The following is a 19089-nucleotide window of genomic DNA, read 5'->3' on the forward strand; positions in this document are numbered from 1 at the left end:
ACCGAGTTGAGGTATATCGACTCCATCTCGAGATTCATGGCTTTGAACCATTCATCCCAGTCAACATCCTCCATTGCCTTTTTATAGAACAATGGATCCTTAACGTCGCTATCTGTCATCATAGCTAGGATTTTTGTGAAACCCAGATAGCGATTAAGCGGGTTCGTAACCTTCCCACTGTGTTGAGGTTCCCTCAACTCTCGAGGTGGAATCGACCTGCTAGATGAACTATCATCGACAATTCTGGTTGATGAATCAGATCCTTCAATAATTTTTGTTGAAGCTTTAGAAGTTTCTTTGGAAAGCTCACTTAATACGACTTTACTACGTAGACTGTGCTTCCTGATATGATTCTCCTCCAGGAAAGTAACGTTTATGGATACAAAAACCTTAATTTCGGACGGATCATAAAAGTAACCTCCCGTGTACCTTTGGGGTAGCCTACAAAGAGGCACAACCTTGATCGTGATTCCAACTTCTTGAAATTTGACTTAATCACCTGTGCTGGGCAATCCCATATCCGGAAGTGACGTAAACTAGCTTCACGCCTGTTCCATAACTTCAGAGGTGTTCTTGCAACACTCTTAGAAGGAACACAGTTGAGAATGTATATCGCAATCCCCACTGCAAAACCCTAAAACGAGTCTAGTAAGGAAGTGTAACTTATCATCGAACGAACCATGTCCAACAAGGTTCTGGAGAAATTCGTTGGCATTTAGATTGAGTTACAGCAGATTTAAACATCTCTATGTTATGGAGGGAACTTACGGCTAAAAGTCTTAGTACATACAAGTTATTTTCCAGTTTAGCTGTACAAATTTCAACACCATCCTTACGAATAAACGCTTTATTCAATAGTGTAATTGTATTGTAACAGACACTTTATAGAAATAAGGTTCCTTTATAGTTCAGGAACTACAAAGACATCTTTTAATATAAGAAACCTATTCTGTAAAGTAAACTGGATGTCTCCCACTGCCACAACTGAGATGACGTGCCCGGTACCTATTTGCAACGTCATCTCACCAGCCTCCAACTGTCACTAGGATCTAATCCTCTTTTTCTTCCTTGGCCTTAGCCTTTGTAGCTTTCTTTTCCTCCAAACAACGAGGACAATTCTTCTTCTAGTATCCATTTTGGTTATAGTAGAAACATTTTCCTTTTCCAACCAGCAGTGGACGCTTCTTTTGGGCGACAGGTGGCGGGTTAACAGGCGCATTCCCTTTCCCTTTACCACCATTCTTCTTCTTTCCCTTTCCAGAGTTAGAAGTGGAAGGTACAGACTTTGTTCCTGAGGTCGAACCTCGATAAAACCTTTTAGAGGAAGAGACAACATTTGCCTCACCTCCCTTTTTCTTCTTTCTTTTTAGCAAGGATTGGTAAGTCTGCAACTCGTTGAGGAGAGTGGTAAAGGAGTATTCCACTTTGTTAAGAATCGTATTGCTGAAAAAGTAGAGGAAGCTCTCCGGCAATGAATGTAGGATAATGCTAAGCTGACTACCCTCATTGATTTTAGACCCATTCAACTCCCCCACGTTAAAGTGGACCATCATATTCAACACGTGATCACGAACAGAGGTACCTTCTTCCATTGTGGAATTGAAGATGTGTTTCAGAGCCTCATGCTTGAGCTGTCCAGACGGCTGTCCAAACATTCCCTGCAGGGATTCCATGATCTCACGAGCTAAGACCTTGGACTCATGTTTCTTGGGCAACAAGTTACTAAGACTTTCCAGAATATAGGCTCGGGCCTTCTCATTTGCCCGTGTCCAATGCTCGTACGCTGCCCGAACATTTCGAGTAACGTCCTGAGGTGGAATAGGAGGACATTCCTCTGTAAGGACAAACTTCAGATCCTCGGTGATGAGTATCGTTAGGAGCATATGTTTCCAACTTGAATAGTTTTGGCCATTCAGTTTTTCAGCGCTAACAAATTGATAGTGGTTGATGCCAATAAAAACCGTTGCTAAAAAAAACGAATAACCTTTTATAAGACTTTGCAAAAACCACATTTTAATTAACCAATTAATTTTTAGCAAAACAGATTCCAAGTACCCTAAGTGAAAAGACTTCTATTTTGCAATGATGCCTCAATGAGGCAAGACAAACATTACCGGTGGGGTGATCGGATGGCCCTTCACTGGGATGAGACATTCTCAACCATTAGGCAAAAATAACTCTTGGAACTAAACCTAATAGTCACCATATGTTCAGTCTAGAATAGTTAACTCTTAACAATCCTGCATAAGTGTAACCCCTCGTTTCCGGCCCTAAAGTCGCCTCTAATGCACTTACCGTAGAGAACAGACAGATTAGGACAAGAGACTAAGTAACTGTTGATAATTTAGGAACAAATTTGTTTTATTTTATTTATTAAGGATGGATGGGGCTGTACATGAATTCATGCGTTAGACATGGATTATGCGTTCGCACCCATGCGTCTGAGGTCATATGTCAGAATGAAGATACGTTAGACTAATATGCAATGACCACGCATTCTTATCACAAGTTTTCTTACGCTCGCACTAAGTATAATGCAAACGCAAGTTTCTCGGGTAATCCGAGGTTGAACACAAGGACTTGTCACTCAATAATTCTTGTGAAGGAATGCGTTTGAGGTGATGAAAAGAAAAATAAAAAGAAGTTAAATGGATATACACACTATTGCTACTCCTAACTAAACAGATTGAGCAATATAAGACTTGCAATGAGAATAAGTAGAGTCACGACATCCATTAATGCATAGTAATGTTTATTATCTTAAATCGTCTGAGTAATCCCAGCTCATTGCACTAACGCATCGCACAACTCTCGGTGGTCAGACGCATGACTATATCTCTATAGTGCATGGTTGCGTCGAGCATAAGATTGTGCCTACCTCTAGGAACAATGCGAACTTTTCTTTAGTGCGTTCCATCTCTTAGCTTCTCAGGCAGTTAGACGCGGTTATTTAACTTATAGACAAGCAATGCAACATCCCATATACAAGCGTTGCTACAACCTTTCACCACGCAAAGAGGATTAACTCACCATACACGCACAACGCACACCTCTCGGTGGGTTACTTCATGCGTCCTATCTCTAGGCTACATGATTAAGCATGCGATTTTCTTTGATAAATAAACGCTGAAGATAAACTATGATAGATATAAAGATGGTGAAGAAGACGACAATAAAAAAGTTAAGATTTGCATTGATCACAAAATATCTTAATAACTTAAGCTAAATTGTAATACAACACAGAGATTAGAAGAGAAAGGAAGGACTCTGCGTCAAGGCTGCCGATGGTGCCATGGTTGAATGGTGGAGATGTCTTTCTTGAGCTCTATCTCTGGTGAATGCTCCGATCGTCACTCAGTCTGGGTTGTGGAGATGAAGAATTCTCACTGAAAATCTCTTTCAAGCTCTCATCTGTGATCACAAACTTCTGCCTTGAGGCAGAAATTCGGATGTCTTAAAATGAAGTTCCCAAGGGCTAGTTATAGAGTTTGGACACCGACAGCTGTAATAATGACGATATGGCTCACTGCTACTTTTGTCGCGGTATGGGCATTGTCACATCGCCTTATCTTATCGATACTCCCAAGGTATGCGTCCGAGCTTGATTCAGCTGAAGTTATCAACGCGTTCACCTATCTTGCGATCTTCTATTATGGCTATCACTTCTTGGCCACAATCTCCATTTGGTCACCGCAATTCCCATGCGTTGGACGCATGTGATTACTGCAACTTCCATGCGTTGGACACATGTGATTACCGTCTGCAATTTCTTAGCTCATGCGTTTATCCTTGCGATTGTCTGGCTTCAGCACATGCGTTTGTCTGCGATAGCTTATTTCAAACGCATGCGTTTGATTCCTGCGATAGCTACAAAAATAGACATTTTGGCATGGAGTAACGCATAATATTAGGGTCAGTGAGGATTTAGGTGCTAATTGACGCAAAACTCAATTTTCGCAAATTCTAAGTATTATCACCGCATTTTCTACATATTAACCCTCATGATTCTAAATAAAAGCCTTATAATAACTAGCATTTCTGTCAGTTATCACCCCCCAAACTTAGAATCATGCTTGTCTTTAAGCATGCGTTATACTTAAGAAATTCTTAACTCACCTTCCGACGTCTCTTTGCGATGACCATCTTCTCAGAATATAATTTACTCATGCCTTTAATTATGGACGCAGAGCTCTCCTCTACTTCGGCTGCTTCTCCAAAGAGAGCTTTTTTAAGTTAAATTCAGCAAGCTTGCTCAAGAACTTTTTATTCATTCTTTGCAACTTTGCGTTTAGCTCATGAGAATGTGTTCGTTCAAAACAATTCAAGCTTATGCGTTTATTTAATCTAATGCGGTGTTGAACATGGTTACACTTTTCATTTTGGCTTATCCCTACGTGTGTCATGTGGGCATTCAACTTCGGTTGCATTCCATATTCAACTCAACTTATGTCTTGCTTAATTGGCTTGCGCCAGACAGAAGAATTGCACTTATGCGTTGATTCTGGCAACTTGCCTTCGTTTTGGCTTGCCCCCACGGGTGTCATGCGGAGATCTAATTACGGGTAAGTGCCTTTCATAACTCAACTCTTGTCAATATGGGTTTCCCCATTGCTTTGGCAGTGGAGTTGTTATTTTCAAAAGCTCTCTTTTCTCTCTGTTTTTTTTTTTTTTTTTTTATGAAAATGATAGCAATGTGATGAACGCAATTCTCCGAGACCGCTGCCACCCCCTAAACTTAGAGGGTGGCAGCGTTCTCATTGCAAGCTAAAAACAAACTCAACAGGAATGTGATAACAAATATTTGAGCAAAGGTTTGCACACAATAAAACTATAGGCTTTCACACTTTGTAGAGGCTATCAAAAGTAAGGGGTGCCTTGCGATACTAGTTAGAGGACGCGGTGAATTATTTGTACCATTATAGACGCATTGCAAAGAACCGCAGTCAGATAAGGAGAATTCCAAAAGGATAATGCCTAAAAGATAACAAGAAAAGAACCTTAAGTAGAAGAACACATGCGGCAATGCGTTGGAGTTCATGCGAATGAAGCCATGCGTTGAAGGATGTAGAGGATTCTTCCATTGTAACTATGCACCGAGGAGAGTTATTATCACACCTACAAGGAGCAAACGCACCACAACCAAGGAAGCAGCCGCATATCCAAAATAACAATAAATAAAAATAATAAACTAAACTAAGAAAGCAATGTAAAAGATAGAGTAGAAGACGTCCCTGGAGAAATTGGAGTGTTGTCACCGCAAGGAGTCTCCCATGCAGGAGATGGTTCTCAACTGCTTGGGTCAAGGGGGCTCGCCCTAACCATTAGAGCTTCTAGCAATTGTTGAACGCATGACGGTTGATATGCGTCTAAGATTGATTCCAGCTCATGCGACAGATAGCCTTTCTATCTCGGGGTCAATATTTGACTTTCGACGCATCGCCAATACTTTAAATATTGTTTGCAGCTTGGTCGCACAATCTACAATACGCCTAAGATTGAAAGGGTGCCTGCGAAAACACAAAAATTTCACAAAGCATTAGCTGGTAAGTCCCCGGCAACGACGCTAAAAAATTGTTGATAATTTAGGAACGACTTTATTTTATTTTATTTATTAAGGACGGATGGGGCTGTACATGAATTCATGCATTAGACATGGCTTATGCGTTCGCACCCATGCGTCTGAGGTCATGCGTCGGAATGAAGATGCGTTAAACTAATATGCAATGACCACGCGTTCCTATCATAATTTTTCTTAAGCTCGCGCCAAGTATAATGCAAACGCAAGTTTCTCGGGTAATCTGAGGTCGAACACAGGGACTTTTCACTCAATAATTCTTGTGAAGCAATGCGTTTGAGGCGATGAAAATAAAATAAAAAAGAAGTTAAATGGATGTACACACTATTCCTACTCTTAACTAAATAGATTGAGCAATAGAAGACTTGCAATGAGAATAAGTAGAGTCACGATAACCATTAATGCATAGTAATGTTTATTATCTTAAATCGCCCGAGTAATCCTAGTTCATTGTACTAACGCGTCGCACACCTCTCGGAGGTCAGCTACATGACTATATCTCTATAGTGCATGGTTGAATCGAGCATAAGATTGTGCCTATCTCTAAGAACAATGCGAACTTTGCTTTAGTGTGTTCCATCTCTTACCTTCTCAGGCAATTAGACGCGACTATTTAACTTATAGACAAACAATGCAACATCCCATAGACAGGCGTTGCTACAGCCTTTCACCAAGCAAAGAGAATTAACTCACTATACTCGCACAACGCACACCTCTTAGTGGGTTGCTTCATGCGTTCTATCTCTAGGCTACACGATTAAGCTTGCGATTATCTTTGATAAATAAACGCTGAAGATAAACTATGATAGAGATGAAGATGATGAAGAAGACGGTAATGAAGGAGTTAAGATTTGCATTGATCACAAAATATCTTAATAACTTAAGCTAAAATGTAATACAACATAGAGGTTAGAAGAGAAAAGAAGGACTCTGCGTCAAGGCTGCCGGTGGTGCCATGGTTGAATGGTAGAGATGTCTCTCTCAAGCTCTATCTCCGGCGAATGCTCCGATCGTCACTCGATCTGGGTTGTGGAGATGAAGAATTCTCACTGAAAATCTCTTTCAAGCTCTCATCTGTGATCATAAACTTCTGCCTTGAGGCAGAAATTCAGAAGTCTTAAAATGAAGGTCCCAAGGGCTATTTATAGAGTTTGGACGCCGACAGCTATAATGATGACGGTATGGCTCACTGCTACTTTTGTTGCGGTATGGGCATTGTCACATCACCTTATCTTGTTGATACTCCCAAGGTATGCGTCCGAGCTTGATTCAGCTGAAGTTATCAACGTGTTCTACCCATCTTGCTATCTTCTTTTATGGCTATCACTCCTTGGCCACAATCTCCATTTGGTCATCGCAATTCCCATGCGTTGGACGTATGTGATTATCGTCTGCGATTGCTTAGCTCATGCATTTGTCTTTGCGATCGCCTAGCTTCAGCGCATGCGTTGGTCTGCGATAGCTTATTTCAAATGCATGCGTTTGATTCCTATGATAGCTACAAAAATAGACAATTTGGCATGGAGTAACGCATAATATTGGGGTCAGTGAGGATTTAGGTTCTAATTGACACAAAACTCAATTTTTCGCAAATTCTATGTATTATCACCGCATTTTCTACTTATTAGCCCTCATGATTCTAAATAAAAGCCTTATAATAACTGGAATTTCTGCCAGTTATCAGTAATCTTATCCTCTTACAGGAGATCAAATAAAGAAACGCGCAAAACAACCATCCTATAGAGGAACACACCCAGGGTGCCATGAGGCAATGCACAGAAACTTTATTCAATCTAACGAGGGAGACCGAGGGATATGTTGTCGCACTTCCCGCTCCTACTTACTATGAACACTCTCTCCATCCACCTTGATATTGACCTACCCAAACACCATCCATTGGAGGGATACGCCAAAGGTGCCTCGAGACCGAGGGTAGATCTCACAGTGTGGACTATGAGGGAGAAATGCGAGAGGTGAAAATGAAGCATCAAATGCCCCAAGAACCTTCCATTGAATGTTCTACCTAGGGATTTATTAACCTAGACAATCCAACTACTGATTATGTCTAAGTCATTTATAAAGTTTGCTAAAACACAACTTTTGTCTTTAAAAAAAAATCCAAGTAGTCACATTAAACTCTTTAATGGACTAGCCTTAGTTTGCATGCATGCATCAAATCTATCTAAATTACCTTTCCAGGTATGTTCCCAGGTAGGGGTGTTCCATTTTCGTCATCTTAAATACCCCAGCCTAGACAGAACCCGCATTCGACAAAAGGTCTAGTATAGCTAGACTTGCTACATATTAATCTTTTACTAATTATTTTAGTTATAATTTCATTTTATAACCATTTATAAAATAAACAAACTAAAACAATCATCCCACATAAAGAAGTATTTATAACGCTTATAAATATAACGTTAAAAAATAAATAAATAAAGCATACATAAATATAACCCTTATATTATGTGATGCATGAGCATGCATTTATGTAAATTAAAATATGCTTCTCTAAATTATAACACTTATAATAAAGAGAATATGCATGACTTAAGGTGGGATTTAACTATATGTGCATACCATATAACATATTAAAAACATACATCGCATGTAATAAATAAATAAAGGATTAATGGACCGGGATGAGCCTTTACAAAACCAGAAAGAAATAACCCTATCTATTACATTTTTCATCGAACAAACCGGTTCACAGGCGAACCAGGTCTTGAACCGTCAGGAGGACTTCATCGTGTAGTAAATGCTGTATGTAGATGATCGTCCAACGCAAACTAGACGATAGGAGCAAAATTAAACGATCTCGTATATGATAACGAGGCAATGAAGCCTGATCATCTATGCGATCGCTTAACGTGGTGACAGGTAAACGATTTACCTTGCATTACTAAGTGATTGTTTAGTCAGTTACTAAGTGATGAAGCTTGCTGACGAAAACGATCATCTAGTCCGATCACTTAACGCGGTGTCAGGTAAACAATTTACCTTGCGTTACTAAGCGATCGTTTAGTCAGTTACTAAGCGATGAAGCTTACTGACCAAAACGATCGTCCAGTGCGCGTGTGCGTTAAGCGATACGTGAACATCACATAGTCTATACGACTGGATACTTAGTGATCGCGTAACTGATCTTCGACACGATGCGATCAACCCTTGATCATTTACCCGATTGTCTACACAATGCGATCATCAGCGATCGCATACCCCATCGACTGCACGATGCGATCAACACTTGATCGCATACCCTATCGTTTAATCGATGTGATCAACAGCGATCGCGTACTCCATCATCTAACCAATGCAATCAATAGAGATTGCGTACTCTATCATCTAACCGATGCGATCAGCAGCGATCACGTACTTCATTGACTGCACGATGCGATCAACACTTGATTGCATTCCCCATCATCTGCACGATGCGATCAACACTTGATCACATACCTTCCTCAAAGAACCACAACGCTTGCTCCCATCTTCTTCGCGAACGATTCAAAACTCAAACAGACTTTGGATACAGACTCGACAATGATTATTAATGCCCAAAAACGCAGGGGCCTTTACAAACAACCGCAAATGTAAAAGTATTAAATCAAACCGAGGAACATCCATAAAAACATCCATAAATCCGCACATCCACAATAATTCAATGATTAAACAGTGTAGAAATGCACCCACCAAGAACGTATTTGCAATTCTTTTGTAGCAATGAATTGGAATATCAGAAAACCTGGCTCTAATACCAATTGAAAGAACTTTTATTCAAGAGTACCTACGAGTGGAAGCAGATTTTTCCAATTCATTGTGATAGAATTACCACATATACATTCAAATATACTTTCATAATGCTAAAGGGATCAAGAAATCATACCAGATGAATATTTCTTCTTCACAGCGGGTCTGAAGCCCAACTGTCTACTTCGAACAATCATCACTCGGACAACAAGAAATGGAGAAGACAACACCACTTAGAGTCCTCAGTATTCTTGGAGTGAGAATCCAAAGTGTGGGCTTTGTTTGAATTTGGTAGAGGGAATGAAGAATAGCGACCGTACACAACGATTAAGTAAGTGGGAGATGCGGTCATCTATCGTATAGATAATATGCTTGATCGTTTATGTAAAGTATACGACCATGTAGTAAAAGTAAGCGATCGTCTAAACGATCATGTAGGAAAAAGTAAACGATCGTCTAAACGATTGTGTAGGAAAAGGTGAGAGATCGTCCAAACGATCGCGTAGGAAAAACTAAGCGATCGTCTATACGATCATTTAGTAAATAGCGGGAGCTAAGCGATCGCTTAGGAAAAAGGTAAACGATCGTTTAGTAGCATACGATGGTGTAATCGGTATGCGATCGTTTAACAATATCGTATATATAAGCGATCGTGCAGTCCTTATCGTATAGACACTGATTTTCTAAATGATGACACTATCTTTTTCACAATACCCGCGTACCCCGAGATCAACACATCGTCTGCTATTTATAATGCACTCATACGTTATTTAGAACGAAGAGGCGCCTTCCCATTTCCTTTATAACCGTCCAATGAATGTGATCTTATCACATTCATAACTTATAAATTAATATCAAATATTAATTATAATATTGTTTCCTCTACTAGATATAAATCATATTTATATCTAATTTCCTCCAAATTAATGTATCTCATACATAAAGTTAATTATATCATATTTAATTAACTCGTTCAATTATATCATATATAATTGAACTCCCTCTTGTCAATTTGAACATTTTAAATTGACCCAAAAACTGACTCTCAATTTGTATCCAAGCTACCAAGGGGACCTTATGAACCTATGGCTCGAAGCTCCAATGGTAAGTGAATAGCTGACTAAACTCTTTAGTCACAATATCCACTATCCGTTGACTGCCAGACATTCCACTAAATACTGACAATTGAACTCTTCTTGCCATAGATATATTTCTATGTCCATTGGATATAACCAATCATCAGTATGATCACCATTCACACATGCTCGTAATTACAGCAGGCCAATTTACCGTTTTGCCCCTGTAATTACATCTTCCTCCTTAAGTACCACTGATCTCTCTAATGAACAATACAACATAGTCCTACTATGTGTGAATACCTCTCGGGCCATGAGAAGGTGCGTAGTGCCACATCGTTCAAGCTCTAGAATCAACCCTTAAGGGCGCTATCTATCTACTTACCCCTACCTCGGGGAAGGAGTGAATTCCATCTTGTGATGCTGAGTTCCTAGTCCTAAATTAGGCGAATCCCCAAAATGGTAGGTTTGAGTCGGTATCTGGCCACTCGCACCCAACTCATTCAAGATTGAGGTCATGTTACCTATGGTCATCCTAGTGAAGTGAAGTCTCAATTATGAACGGTGTTATATAACGATATGTTAACACTTCGTGGTCAGGTCTTATACAAACTCTTTGTATAGGAAACTCCTGTTCGCATGTCCCCTACACGAGTGATTAGGATCAGACCATCTGTGACAAGTCACAACACTTATGACCATTCCACAAAGCGGGCCGCATCCATAGCATTACCAGGATAAGATTTTTCTCCTATATCCATATACTACAGACCATTTTGGTTATCACTCAAGACATGATCCACTTGTATATCACCACATATATGCTTAAGTTACATACAGATAACCAGGGATATTAAGTTTATTGGTTTGTGGTAAAATCTAAATGTGCAAAGTCAAGTAGTGAAGTAAATATCATTTATGTTATACATCACAAGTGTTCATACAAAGTTGTTTACAAACTATTGGACACGAGACTTTAGGGCACAAACCCCAACAAAAATTTCTTTTTATACACAACCATGGAGGAAGATTATAAATGACGATAACAACTGGCCAACAACTATACTTAGAGCTCATATCACTATGTGGATTTATTTCATCTGCTGACAATGCTAAGCGAAGATTCTTAGGTTCAGAATTAAAGTTCGGCCATATGGTGTCAACTAACTTCTAAGCTGGGGAGTCTGCAGGGTCACGTAATTTATCATCCATTTGTCTCTCATTAGCATGCCAAGTCAGGTTTTTAGCACATTCAACACTTCTAAACATCCGCTAAAAATATGGTATAGGAGGAAAATACTACATTATTTTGGCAGGGGTTTTCTTCTTCTTATTTGTGTCTTTACCATATTTCCACCTTAACTCACCGCATCCAGGACACACAATTGCATTGGCATATTCCTTTCGATACAAGCAACAACATTAAAGCATGCATGAATCTTTTCATATTCCATTCCTAGTGCACCTAATGTTTTCTTTGCTTCATACATTGATGTAAGGAGGTCATTAGTAGAATGTAAGATATCCTTTAATGCTTTTAGTAGTTTTGAGAAACTAATGTCACTCCATCCATGTTTAACTTTTAAGTTACACAACTTCACTAATGTAGACAACTTGGTGAACTTTTTGCATCCTTCATACAATGGCTTCTCAGCATCATCAAGAAACTTTTCGAATCCATTGGGATCTTTTGAATATTGCTCATGAGAAATTTCAATCATTTCTTTTATATTTCCAACATCATTCTCTTCATACCTACACTCAGAGGATTTTCCATGCAAGGATGAACTAGAAAGTTCCTCACCATGCCAAAACCAAATCTTATAACTTTCATCAATCTCATTAAAATATAAATGATCTCTAATATCATTGTTATTATGACTTTAACAATTTCCACATTTCAAACAAGGACAATGTATAGTAGTATTATTTGTATTGGAAAATCCAAATTTGATGAAGTTTTCCACGCCCAACTCAAACTCTTTAGATAATCTACTCTTTGTCATCCATGATTTATCCATACTTATAATAAGCTAATCTTGGAACTACAAAAAAATATTACAATAATTCAAATTAGATAACTCATACAACTTATAAAATTTGTATGGAATTGATATTTATAGAGAACTTAAGAATCTTTATTCGTGGAAGGTGATTGAAGACATAAAAACTAAGCAGATCAATAAAATTAGCATCTAAAACATAAACAACCCACTAAAATTTGGTCCAAATAATCAAACATTATATTCCAATAAAATTACAAAAACCCATAAAACCAAGCATATCAGCAATAATAATGATAAACAACCAATTTAATCTAATCACAACACTCCAACCAAACTCAAAAGTCCAAACTGCATACACATAACCAAAAAAAAAAGAGAGAGAGAAAAAAAACTGCATCCTCAATCACAAACTAATCACAAACTGCATCCTCAAACTAAAAAAAAAAAAACTGCATCCGTAAGTGCATCCTCAAACTAAAAAAAAAAAAAAAAAAAACATACACATAACAAATATATACACATTTCAATTAAAAAAAATATACACATAATAAAAATGCAAACTAAAGTTGTAAACTCAGTTTTTTAATTAAAAAATTATTAAAAAAAAATACTTACTCACAGCGAACGATCCCAACAGCATCACAGACCGACGACCCACTGGACAAGACCACTGGCTGCGGACGACCCACTAGACGACACCATCGGCAGCGGACCTCAGCTAGTTGGTACAATCTTCTGGAATAGCAATTAAACGATGAACGAACTCTTTATTAAATGATAATAGACAAACAGAGACTAGACGATCGCTTAACAACTCAAAACAATCATTTACAAAATACTATACGATCGCTGAGTAACCTAAACAATCGCCCACAAATACCCCGCGATCGCTTATCTGGAACTACACGATCACTTACAAAACATTACACCATCGCTTACCAGTTTCTATACGATCGCCTACCAAATGCTATACGATCACCTACCAAATGCTACATGATCGCTGAGCTCTACTACACGATCACTGAGTAACACTAGACAATCGCCCACAAACACCCCGCGATCGCTTACCCGGAACTACAACAAAACATTACACGACCGCTTACCAGTTTCTATACGATCGCCTACCAAATGCTATACGATCACCTACCAAATGCTACACGATCGCTGAATAACACTAGACGATAGCCCACAAACACACCGGATCGCTTACCCGGAACTACACGATCGCTTACAAAACATTACACGATCGCTTACCAGTTTCTATACGATCATCTACCAAATGCTATACGATCGCCTACCAATTGCTACACGATCGCTGAGTAACACTAGACGATAGCCCACAAATACCCCGTGATCACTTACCTGGAACTACACAATCGCTTACAAAACATTACACGATCACTTACCAGTTTCTATACGATCGCCTACCAAATGCTATACGATCACCTACCAAATTAGAGGCCTATCAAATATCCAAAATATTCCGTCAATCTCCACTTTTTTAACCCTTTTACTTGACATGAAAAAAAGTCAAGTAAGAGCTTTTTATACTTGATACGTGAAACGTGTCAAGTAAGACCTTATGTTACTTAACACGAAAATCGTGTCAAGTAAAGGTTTGCGTGAAAATATCTGAAATATTCCGTCAATCTCTGCTTTTTTAACCCTTTTACTTACATTTTTTTGTCCAAAATCATATTACTTGACCTTTTTTTCTACAGAAACGTCAAGTAATTAAAAACTACAAGTTCAAGTAATGTAGATTTTGTAGTAGTGTAAGTTTTTAAAAATGATCTTTTTCAAGTAGGTTTTTTAAAAAGTTCCTAAAACCTAGATAGCAAATATATACATAGAGATAGTATCTCTAAGCTTAATTTTAAATATTTGGCCAAAATTAATATAACTCAATTGACATAGTATTCATAATATCAATCTTAAAGTCAGATGTTGGATTATTCACCCTCACATGCCTAATCTAATAGCTTCTAAAAGAACCCTTTTTTTTTTTTTTTTTTTTTTTTTTTTTTTTTCAAAAAACGGATAAGTATTTAAACTAAAAATGACGCTATCGGGGGGAGTTAGTATAAAATTGTTCTAGACTGCACATCCACTAGTTGTAAATCCAATGGCGCTGTGATTCCTAATGACTCGCTTCTAGAAATACCATTTCTCTACTTTCTTCTTCTTCTTCTTCTTCTTCATTTCCTCTGTAGATTTCGAACAATCAACATATATTCAGCAGCATTTTCATGGGGTCTATGCTCGGTGACCTGCCGTCATATGACCCTCACAACTTCAGCCAACTCCGACCTTCCGATCCTTCAACTCCTTCTGTAAGTTCTCAATAATGGCCGAATCATCGCACCCTTTCTTTCTCTTCTTCTAATTCTTTTATCTAATTGTTGATACCTTTCATTCATTTTATTGATCTTGGGTGTTTCCCTTCATTTCGCATGATTGTTTGTTTCGTTTCTATGAATGGGAGTTAGCTCGAGTTGAGGTAGGATGTGAATTGTGATGGAATTCAGATGAAATTCAACCTTTTCGTGATCTTCTTTGCTCTGTCATTGTTTGGGCTCTTCTAATTTTTGGTTGGGATAATTGGCATTATTGATCTGTTTTCTCTTGTTGTCTTAATTGGAGCTCCCCAGAGCGTGATACTTGGAAATTCTTGAATTTTTGGAATTTTGGCATGTGCGTTCTTAGTTTAGCTAAGTTTGTAGATATGGATTACAATTGAGTTCCCTAATTGATGTTTTTGATCCACAAACCTGAAAAAGGAAGATTATAATGAAGTTCATTTCCCATTAGTTTTCTATCTCCCCACTTTACCATTTCTGTAATATTCTATGAATTTTCAATTTCTTTCTCATAGATGGAAGTGGAACTTTGCTGACCCCTCCATCCTGTTAGAACCAATGAATCAGATGGTGTTTTTGTCTTAAGTTTTACCTCTTCTTTTCACTCTGTCTAGGTAGTCCTGTAAAAGAAATGATCCCGTTATCCCAGTCGAGAAGAATTCACTATAATATGATACTAATGGGACAAAATCTGAAGGAACAATAACACTGACTTACTGACCTTCCAGAGAAATGATTCTATTTACTTCTCATATGTAGGTCATTTCCTAGTTTCTAACTATTCGAAAGCCCAGTGGTTTTAGCCTTTGAATGGAGCAGCCTGCAACCAATTTAAGTTGAATCTTCCTTTGAGTATACTTAGATTCATTGGGCCAAAATGAAAGTTCTTAAATTGCAGTGATAGGAGTCACTTCTATACTGCAAATAGTTATGCTATGTTCTTTGTTTCTCTGATTTCTTGAGTGGTTTACAGTGTGCTTTCAAGGGTTTATACTTAAAATTCCCAATAAAAAACTTGATATAAAGTTTGAAGTTGTTAAAACAATATTCCTTTGAGCCACCTTAGTATTTTTCCTTTGTCTTTCTGCCTTGAATGGAAATATTTAGATAATGCAGAAGGATTGACAACTCTAAGACACAATAGTGAGAACCGAGAAGCTGTTGATTGAAGAGATTCTAAAAGCATCTCAACTAAAGCTACCAGACGTTGTATCCCTTTTGGATATAAGACAGGTAGCAAATAGTTTCTACATTGAAACAAGATCTAATCAAATTCTCCTTGTAATTGTGTATACAAACTTGTGCTTGCTTTGGATATATCACCCATCTTTGAATTGATCTCAAATAATCTGACACTTCACGGGTGGCCATCCCTTGTTAATTTGCTGTGGATTGAGTGAACAAGTGAATGGAAGAGCTGTCTGGATCAACTATAATACTTTCATTAAAAGCTTAAACTGCACTATAATGCAACATATTGTTACTAGTGTAGTTGCTGCTTGCTAGCTGCAAGAAGTAAAGTATAACAAGAAGATGAATTAACTATTTTCCACTGTAATGAATTAGTTGATGATGGAATCATTCTGCTAAGTTGGTTTTATTTTTATGTAGAAGATGATTCCTGCAACCTATCATCCAACACACAGTAGGACCCTTCCCCCACCAGATCAGGGTAAGCTAGAAAAGTTGTTTCTTCATTACTCTACTGATAATTTTTCATCTTGATCGATGAACAATATCCTTTAGTCAGTAGTTTTCCACTGTTGGCTTTGATTTCCATCTTCTGCTGTTTTCCCACAAAAGAGCTCTGTTCTTGATACCATGTCACTGATTTTTCCTGCAGTTATAAATACAGAGGCCAAAAATATACTTATACGACACATTTATCAGCATACAGAAGAGAAGGTTAGTAAAAGAAATCTGGTATGCTTTGATATATGAAATACAATTTATACATGGATGAGCTTGTGAGACCACTCACACATTCCTTGTGGACTTATCCTGGTCTTTGTAATGGCAGTCAAGAACAAAGAGACCTGCAGCTGAGCATCCTGCACCCGAGCATGGAAGCAAGCAGCCAAGAGCATCTAGTACCAACACTTCAAATTGAGCTTAGGAGGACATTTTCTTCCAACAATGTATAATCTATTCATGTTGTGAAAGATGAGTCCTGTATAATGAGAGTGAATTGCCTGCTCACTGATGAAGAAAAAGCTCGGTCCGACATTTACATGTTGTATATAGATTTTACTCCTAGTAAGATTGGTCCTAAACTCAGCCAGATCAAATTGTTCTCAAAATTATAAAACTCAGTTGAAGAATTGTAACTATATGAGTGTGCTTCCAAACAACACTTCACAAATTAGTATTGGAGGCCTCCTTCCTATAAAGCAAAAGATCCTCCTCGTTATTCTTCCTGGTTTGGATCATTTAGTTTGTTCTACACTGTTTAATTCTTATAATATCTGTCTTAGAGATTGTAGTTATGGTTTTTAGTTTTAGTTTTTTCTTTTATTATACATCAAATCAATGGAATGAATTGGAAATGAGAGAGGGAAGTTTTGAGAATTTATAGATTTGCACCAAAATGAAAACTTCCAACAACTTTCCTATCCTCTCTCTGGACTTTTGATCCATTCAAATAAATAACACGAGAATTAGGAGGACTCCCTTCTACACTCTCTATAGATATGGTCTTTAGTACTGCAGCAATGAGGATTGCCTTTGTACAGCTGAAGTTTAAATCTCATTTTGTTGTCTAAATTTTCGCTTTGTGGGTTGTTTCATTTTTGTTCTAGCACTTTTAAATTATCTATTTTGTTGCTTAACTTTTAAATGGGTAACCAGTTATTCCTCTCAAGTTGTGTAAAGAATTCTTTTCTTTCTTTCTTTTTTTTGAAACGATATAATAAAACTTGATCGTGTTGTTATCAACTTGTCGGGAAGGTAAGATGGATTATTATTATTATTATTATTATTATTTGAAAGGGCTAAGCTATCCGGAATGACAATTTTTTTTTGGCAAAAAAATTGATGTATCTTTTTTTCTTTTTTTTTTTTTTAATAAAAAAAGTTATAATCTAGTACATGTATAGTTATTTCTACAAATTTTAGACCCATTTATAAAAATGATTTTGATGTTCTTTTTTCATTTATAAAGATAATTTCCTTGCGAACGATATATCTCTAAAAATAAGAAAAACGAATTTTAAAGATAAGATACAAAAATTATATCCTATAAGCTTTTAGCTTTTTTTTTTTTTTTATTTATTTATTTAATTAATGGATGCTGGATGAAGATTTGAAATTTTTCTCTATCAGAAGCTAAGGGTTTGTTTGATAGAAAATTTGAAAATAAAAATTTGAAAATAAGAGATTCAATCAAAACATAGTTGTATTTCATGTTTTCAGATATGTATTTAGTAGTATATTCAGAAATTGAATTCTAGTTTAAACATTTTGTTTAAAATGTGTCTGATACTATATATTTATAAATCATAAAATTAGTTATAGTTACCCACTAATATTTATTCGATAATAAACTATTATTAATTTATTTTTAATATGATTCATGTTTAAACAAATCATATAATTGTTGTGTAATGTTATACAATTTATAATACTTTACATAATATATATTATAAATTTTTAAAACATGAATTGAATTTATAACCTTAGATCTTGTATTTCTAAATATTTCTATCTTTATAATATAATTCTACATTTTAAAATTTAAAATTCAAAATCTGGATACAATAAACACATTGAAATGTTGTTTTCAGAATTTGCACTGTTTGGGTCGTAGAATTCGAAAACAGTTTTCAGAAATAGGATTCGAGTTGTCTGTCAAACTCCTATTTGATGAATTAATTGAATCTGATAACATAAAACAAAATTTGAATTCTCTACTAAACGGAATCCTAAGAGCCTGTTTGGTAGAGAATCCAAATTCTATTTTATATTTTCAGATTGACTAAGTTAAGCAAATATGTATTTGATAGACAATTCGGATTCTGTTTCTGAAAACTGCTTTCGGATTCTGTGATCCAAACAGTATAAATTCTGAAAACAACATTTTTATGTTTTCATTGAATCCAAATTTTGAATTTTGAATTTTAAGGTGTAGAATAATATTAAATAAAGATAAAAAAATACTTAGAACTATATTATGTCATATTATAAATTCAATTCATTTTTTGGAAAGTAAAATATATATTATGTAAGGTATTATGAATTTATATGATATAACAAAATAATAACTATACAAAAAAGTTTTAACATAAAATATGTTCATAAATAAATTAATAACAGTTTATTGTCAATCT

At 36.8% G+C, this 19089-nt stretch overlaps 1 protein-coding gene across 2 annotated transcripts; it reads left to right on the forward strand.

The window, feature by feature from the left end:
- Positions 1-14474: 14474 nt before the first annotated feature.
- Positions 14475-17193, forward strand: LOC120092728 (DET1 complexing ubiquitin ligase). 2 transcript variants are annotated; one of them, XM_039050884.2, is made up of 4 exons: positions 14475-14737; positions 16376-16436; positions 16608-16669; positions 16785-17193. In XM_039050884.2, the coding sequence occupies exons 1-4, from the start codon at positions 14654-14656 to the stop codon at positions 16872-16874; spliced, it is 297 nt and encodes a 98-aa protein (XP_038906812.1). In that variant the 5' UTR covers positions 14475-14653; the 3' UTR covers positions 16875-17193. The 2 variants fall into 2 exon arrangements, with proteins under 2 accessions (XP_038906812.1, XP_038906813.1); XM_039050885.2 differs by having other exon boundaries at positions 14476-14737; positions 16379-16436.
- Positions 17194-19089: the final 1896 nt, after the last annotated feature.

The sequence above is a fragment of the Benincasa hispida genome, chromosome 12, assembly GCF_027475165.1.
Source record: "Benincasa hispida cultivar pf3 chromosome 12, pf3_genome.v1.1, whole genome shotgun sequence".
Taxonomy (NCBI): Eukaryota; Viridiplantae; Streptophyta; class Magnoliopsida; order Cucurbitales; family Cucurbitaceae; genus Benincasa; species Benincasa hispida.

Coding starts and splice junctions, on each gene's coding strand:
- LOC120092728 (XM_039050884.2), top strand. CDS start 14,654: ATGGGGTCTATGCTCGGTGACCTGCCGTCATATGACCCTCACAACTTC. Junction 14,738..16,375: donor CCGATCCTTCAACTCCTTCT/GTAAGTTCTCAA, acceptor ATTTTTATGTAG/AAGATGATTCCTGCAACCTA. Junction 16,670..16,784: donor ATCAGCATACAGAAGAGAAG/GTTAGTAAAAGA, acceptor TTGTAATGGCAG/TCAAGAACAAAGAGACCTGC.